The 7,381-nt window shown below is 47.3% G+C and overlaps 1 protein-coding gene across 1 annotated transcript in view; it reads left to right on the forward strand.

Moving 5' to 3' along the window:
- LOC116361900 (ras GTPase-activating protein 3-like) overlaps positions 1–7,381 on the forward strand; it is a 35,243-nt gene that overhangs the window by 19,844 nt on the left and 8,018 nt on the right. Inside the window, exon 12 of the mRNA XM_031816269.1 lies at positions 3,520–3,602. Within this exon, the coding sequence (XP_031672129.1) occupies positions 3,520–3,602 (83 nt within the window). The remainder of the gene's footprint in view (positions 1–3,519; positions 3,603–7,381) is intronic.

Raw genomic sequence — 7,381 nt, forward strand, 5'->3', positions numbered from 1 at the left:
TAGAAGTGTAGTTAGATGGTACTGTTCTCCAGTCCTTTTCCAGGTGTAGCCAGCCTACTGTTCTCCAGTAGTTTTCCAGGTGTAGCCAGCCTACTGTTCTCCAGTCCTTTTCCAGGTGTAGCCAGTCTACTGTTCTCCAGTAGTTTTCCAGGTGTAGCCAGCCTACTGCTTTCCAGTAGTTTTCCAGGTGTAGCCAGCCTACTGTTCTCCAGTAGTTTTCCAGGTGTAGCCAGCCTACTGTTCTCCAGTAGTTTTCCAGGTGTAGCCAGCCTACTGCTCTCCAGTCCTTTTCCAGGTGTAGCCAGCCTACTGTTCTCCAGTAGTTCTCCAGGTGTAGCCAGCCTACTGTTCTCCAGTCCTTTTCCAGGTGTAGCCAGCCTACTGTTCTCCAGTAGTTTTCCAGGTGTAGCCAGCCTACTGTTCTCCAGTAGTTTTCCAGGTGTAGCCAGCCTACTGTTCTCCAGTCCTTTCCTTTTCCAGGTGTAGCCAGCCTACTGTTCTCCAGTAGTTTTCCAGGTGTAGCCAGCCTACTGTTCTCCAGTCCTTTTCCAGGTGTAGCCAGCCTACTGTTCTCCAGTCCTTTTCCAGGTGTAGCCAGCCTACTGTTCTCCAGTCCTTTTCCAGGTGTAGCCAGCCTACTGTTCTCCAGTCCTTTTCCAGGTGTAGCCAGCCTACTGTTCTCCAGTCCTTTTCCAGGTGTAGCCAGCCTACTGTTCTCCAGTCCTTTTCCAGGTGTAGCCAGCCTACTGTTCTCCAGTCCTTTTCCAGGTGTAGCCAGCCTACTGTTCTCCAGTCCTTTTCCAGGTGTAGCCAGCCTACTGTTCTCCAGTAGTTTTCCAGGTGTAGCCAGCCTACTGTTCTCCAGTAGTTTTCCAGGTGTAGCCAGCCTACTGTTCTCCAGTAGTTTTCCAGGTGTAGCCAGCCTACTGCTCTCCAGTCCTTTTCCAGGTGTAGCCAGCCTACTGTTCTCCAGTAGTTCTCCAGGTGTAGCCAGCCTACTGTTCTCCAGTCCTTTTCCAGGTGTAGCCAGCCTACTGTTCTCCAGTAGTTTTCCAGGTGTAGCCAGCCTACTGTTCTCCAGTAGTTTTCCAGGTGTAGCCAGCCTACTGTTCTCCAGTCCTTTTCCAGGTGTAGCCAGCCTACTGTTCTCCAGTCCTTTTCCAGGTGTAGCCAGCCTACTGTTCTCCAGTCCTTTTCCAGGTGTAGCCAGCCTACTGTTCTCCAGTCCTTTTCCAGGTGTAGCCAGCCTACTGTTCTCCAGTCCTTTTCCAGGTGTAGCCAGCCTACTGTTCTCCAGTCCTTTTCCAGGTGTAGCCAGCCTACTGTTCTCCAGTCCTTTTCCAGGTGTAGCCAGCCTACTGTTCTCCAGTCCTTTTCCAGGTGTAGCCAGCCTACTGTTCTCCAGTCCTTTTCCAGGTGTAGCCAGCCTACTGTTCTCCAGTCCTTTTCCAGGTGTAGCCAGCCTACTGTTCTCCAGTCCTTTTCCAGGTGTAGCCAGCCTACTGTTCTCCAGTCCTTTTCCAGGTGTAGCCAGCCTACTGTTCTCCAGTAGTTTTCCAGGTGTAGCCAGCCTACTGTTCTCCAGTAGTTTTCCAGGTGTAGCCAGCCTACTGTTCTCCAGTCCTTTTCCAGGTGTAGCCAGCCCCGTGTGGTAAACCGTGGGCTGTTGGGTTTATTTCCAAATAGCCCCAACAGCCCACAGTTCACCACACGGGGGGGTATTTGGAAATAAACCCAACAGCCCACGGTTTACCACACGGGGGGGGGGTTTGGGAATAGCCCCAACACCCATCGGTTTACCACACGGGGCTGGCTACACCTGGAAAAGGACTGGAGAACAGTAGGCTGGCTACACCTGGAAAAGGACTGGAGAACAGTAGGCTGGCTACACCTGGAAAGGGACTGGAGAACAGTAGGCCCCCGTGTGGTAAACCGATGGGTGTTGGGGCTATTCCCACAAATACCCCCCCCCGTGTGGTGAACTGTGGGCTGTTGGGGCTATTTCCAAATTCCCCCCGTGTGGTAAACCGATGGCTGTTGGGTTGAGTTTGCAGAGATGAACACAGAGACGGGGAGTTTCTAGTCAGAAAACCCGACTTTACTTGGAAACAAAATAAACATAACAACAAAATAAGAGGTTCGGCTCGGTCCTTCTTCTCGGTCCTTCTTCTCGGTCCTTCATCTCGGTCCTTCTTCTCGGTCCTTCTTCTCAGACTCTGTGCCGTGTCTGTCTCTCGCGGGGGCGCTCCCTTTATGTGGCCTGCACGGCTGGTTGGCACGCTCCCCTAATTACCTCTACTTGGAGCCATCAGCGTCGGGGTACCCAGCATGTGTACTCCCAGCAGAGGGAGCCAACGTTGGAAATTATAGTGGGTCAAGCGTGTCGTGTGTGGTGGAGATTCTAGCCTTTCAAAGCGCTTCATGATGACAGAAGTCGGTGCTACAGGGCGATAGTCACTTAGTTCAGCTTGCTTGGTTACAGGAACAATGGTGGCCATCTTGAAGCAAGTGGGGACAGCAGACAGGGATAGGGAGAGGTTGAAAATGTTGGTAAAAACTCCAGCTAGTTAGTCTGCACATGCTCTGAAAACGCGGTTTGGGATGCCCTCCGGGCCGGCAGCCTTGAGAGGATTAACACGCTTGAATGTCCTACTCACGTCGGCTACAGAGATCTGGAGCCTAAAAATAACATTGGATTTGATTTGATTCGGTCCTCGTGGACAGCGGGGGCCCACGTCGGTGGCTGTGAGTTGTTTTCCTCGAAGGGGGTGATAAAGGTGTTCAGCTTGTCTGGCGGTGAGGCGTCTGTGTCCGCGACTTGGCTGGTTTTTCCTCTATAATCCAGGACTTTTCTGGAGTCCCTGACGACTCCACTTTGACCCTATAACATATCTTTGCGTGTTTGATTGTCTGTTTGTACTCGTCCAGGTTTCCAGTCCCTCACCGTGGTTAAATGCGGTGGTTTGCGCTGCCATCTTGTGTTCTAATGGTCACAGAACAACATCCTCTTTTTTATTGAACCTTTATTTAACTAATCAAGTCAGTTACGAACAAATTCTTATTTACAATGATGGTCCTATGGAACTCCCCCCCTTACCCGGACGACACTGGGCCAATTGTGCGCCGCCCTATGGAACTCCCGATCACGGCCGGTTGTGATACAGACCGGGATCGAGCCCTGGGTCTGTAGTGACGCCTCTATATTACGGCCAAAGACAGAGTCAGGGTTTTTTGTTGATTCATCGTGTTAATGATTAACTTTGTGAACAGGAATCAAAGCTAAGCTGCAATGGGAGAAAACCATCCAATACACACGCACACACACACACACACACACACGCACACACACACACACGCACACGCACACACACACACACGCACACACACACACACACGCACACACACACACACACGCACACACACACACACACACGCACACGCACACACACACGCACACGCACACACACACACACACAGCTGTTTGTTCTGGTGTCTGATGCAGTACCTTGTTTTCTCCAGGTGAGGGCGCTCTCTGCAGAATCCCTATAGAGAACATCCTGGCTGTAGAGAGACTGGAGGAAGAGTCATTCAAGATGAAGAACGTAAGAATACAAACCATCAAACACCAACTACCAAACACCAACTACCAACACCAACTACCAAACACTAACTACAAAACACCAACTACCAAACACCAACTGCCAAACACCAACTACCAAACACCAACTGCCAAACACCAACTACCAAACACCAACTGCCAAACACCAACTACCAAACACTAACTACCAAACACCAACTGCCAAACACCAACTACCAAACACTAACTACCAAACACCAACTGCCAAACACCAACTACCAAACACCAACTACCAAACACCAACTACCAAACACCAACTGCCAAACACCAACTACCAAACACCAACTGCCAAACACCAACTACCAAACACCAACTGCCAAACACCAACTACCAAACACCAACTGCCAAACACCAACTACCAAACACTAACTACCAAACACCAACTGCCAAACACCAACTACCAAACACTAACTACCAAACACCAACTGCCAAACACCAACTACCAAACACCAACTACCAAACACCAACTACCAAACACCAACTACCAAACACCAACTGCCAAACACCAACTGCCAAACACCAACTGCCAAACACCAACTACCAAACACCAACTGCCAAACACCAACTACCAAACACCAACTACCAAACACCAACTACCAAACACCAACTACCAAACACCAACTGCCAAACACTAACTACCAAACACCAACTGCCAGGGTATTAATTGACATTATGATCCTAAACAACTTAACGGTCCAGAGTCCAGACTCTAGATTGTATTGACTGTTATGAGTCTAAACACCTTAGCGGCCAGACTCTAGATAGTATTGACTGTTATGAGTCTAAACACCTTAGCGGCCAGACTCTAGATAGTATTGACTGTTATGAGTCTAAACACCTTAGCGGTCCAGACTCTAGATATAAACACCTTAGCGGCCAGACTCTAGATAGTATTGACTGTTATGAGTCTAAACACCTTAGCGGTCCAGACTCTAGATATAAACACCTTAGCGGCCAGACTCTAGATAGTATTGACTGTTATGAGTCTAAACACCTTAGCGGCCAGACTCTAGATAGTATTGACTGTTATGAGTCTAAACACCTTAGCGGTCCAGACTCTAGATATAAACACCTTAGCGGCCAGACTCTAGATAGTATTGACTGTTATGAGTCTAAACACCTTAGCGGTCCAGACTCTAGATATAAACACCTTAGCGGCCAGACTCTAGATAGTATTGACTGTTATGAGTCTAAACACCTTAGCGGTCCAGACTCTAGATATAAACACCTTAGCGGCCAGACTCTAGATAGTATTGACTGTTATGAGTCTAAACACCTTAGCGGCCAGACTCTAGATATAAACACCTTAGCGGCCAGACTCTAGATAGTATTGACTGTTATGAGTCTAAACACCTTAGCGGTCCAGACTCTAGATATAAACACCTTAGCGGCCAGACTCTAGATAGTATTGACTGTTATGAGTCTAAACACCTTAGCGGTCCAGACTCTAGATATAAACACCTTAGCGGTCCAGACTCTAGATATAAACACCTTAGCGGTCCAGACTCTAGATATAAACACCTTAGCGGTCCAGACTCTAGATATAAACACCTTAGCGGTCCAGACTCTAGATATAAACACCTTAGCGGTCCAGACTCTAGATATAAACACCTTAGCGGCCAGACTCTAGATAGTATTGACTGTTATGAGTCTAAACACCTTAGCGGCCAGACTCTAGATATAAACACCTTAGCGGCCAGACTCTAGATAGTATTGACTGTTATGAGTCTAAACACCTTAGCGGCCAGACTCTAGATATAAACACCTTAGCGGCCAGACTCTAGATAGTATTGACTGTTATGAGTCTAAACACCTTAGCGGTCCAGACTCTAGATATAAACACCTTAGCGGCCAGACTCTAGATAGTATTGACTGTTATGAGTCTAAACACCTTAGCGGTCCAGACTCTAGATATAAACACCTTAGCGGTCCAGACTCTAGATATAAACACCTTAGCGGTCCAGACTCTAGATATAAACACCTTAGCGGTCCAGACTCTAGATATAAACACCTTAGCGGTCCAGACTCTAGATATAAACACCTTAGCGGTCCAGACTCTAGATATAAACACCTTAGCGGCCAGACTCTAGATAGTATTGACTGTTATGAGTCTAAACACCTTAGCGGTCCAGACTCTAGATATAAACACCTTAGCGGCCAGACTCTAGATAGTATTGACTGTTATGAGTCTAAACACCTTAGCGGCCAGACTCTAGATATAAACACCTTAGCGGCCAGACTCTAGATAGTATTGACTGTTATGAGTCTAAACACCTTAGCGGTCCAGACTCTAGATATAAACACCTTAGCGGCCAGACTCTAGATATAAACACCTTAGCGGCCAGACTCTAGATAGTATTGACTGTTATGAGTCTAAACACCTTAGCGGTCCAGACTCTAGATATAAACACCTTAGCGGCCAGACTCTAGATATAAACACCTTAGCGGCCAGACTCTAGATAGTATTGTCTGTAGATCTATTTAGATAGACATTGTGTTCCAGGACTGTCTGGAAGGACCGGTGTCTGCTGCAGGAGTTAGAGACGGAGACCTGAGGAAGGTTTATACACTGCGGGTTGTAACATGTCCCTCTCTCCCTCCTCCCGCCCCCCCCCCCCCCCCTAGATGTCCCCCTGGATGTTCCAGGTAATCGAGGGCTAATGACTGTGTACTCTCCTCTCAATTCAGTGGGCCTCCTCTCAATTCAGTGGGCCTCCTCTCAACTCAGTGAGCCTCGTCTCAATTCAGTGGGCCTCGTCTCAACTCAGTGGGCCTCGTCTCAATTCAGTGGGCCTCCTCTCAATTCAGTGGGCCTCCTTTCAATTCAGTGGGCCTCCTTTCAATTCAGTGGGCCTCGTCTCAACTCAGTGGGCCTTTATTGGCATGGAAAACATGTGTTTATATTTCCAAAGAAAGTGAAATAAACAATTAACAAAAGTGAAAAGACACAAAACAACATTAACAACAAACGATTAGAATTTAACAATAAATATTGCACTTAAAAAGGTTGACGAATAAATATAGACATTTCAATCATTTTAGCAACGTTGTAAATAGTTGTAGTATGAATAGTGGGGGTAGATAAATAAACAGATACATATTGTTGTTATTTACAATGTTGTTTGTGTTCCACTGGTTTCCCTTTTGTCATGGCAACGGGCCACACATCTCGCTGCTGTGATGTCACACTGTGGTATTCCACCCAGTAGATATGGGAGTTTATCAATGTTTGGTTTGTTTTCTAATTCTTTGTGGATCTGTGTAATCTGAGGGAAATATGTCTCTCTAATATGGTCATACATTGGGCAGGTGGTTGGGAAGTGCAGCTCAGTTTCTACCTCATTTTGTGGGCAGTGAGCACATAGCCTGTCTTCTCTTGAGAGCCATGTCTGCCTACGGCGACCTTTCTCAATAGCAAGGCTGTGCTCAGTAAGTCTGTACATAGTTAAAGCTTTCCTTAAGTTTGGGTCAGTCACAGTGGTCAGGTATTCTGCCACTGTGTACTCTCTGTTTAGGGTCAGTCACAGTGGTCAGGTATTCTGCCACTGTGTACTCTCTGTTTAGAGCCAAATAACATTCTAGTTTGCTCAGTTATTTGGTAGATTTTTTTCCAGTGTGATTATCAAGTAATTATCCTTTTATTTTCTCATGATTTGATTGGGTCTAATTGTGCTGCTGTCCTGGGGCTCTGTGGGGTCTAATTGTGCTGCTGTCCTGGGGCTCTGTGGGGTGTGTTTGTGTTTG

Source organism: Oncorhynchus kisutch, unplaced genomic scaffold, assembly GCF_002021735.2.
Source record: "Oncorhynchus kisutch isolate 150728-3 unplaced genomic scaffold, Okis_V2 scaffold770, whole genome shotgun sequence".
Taxonomy (NCBI): domain Eukaryota; kingdom Metazoa; phylum Chordata; class Actinopteri; order Salmoniformes; family Salmonidae; genus Oncorhynchus; species Oncorhynchus kisutch.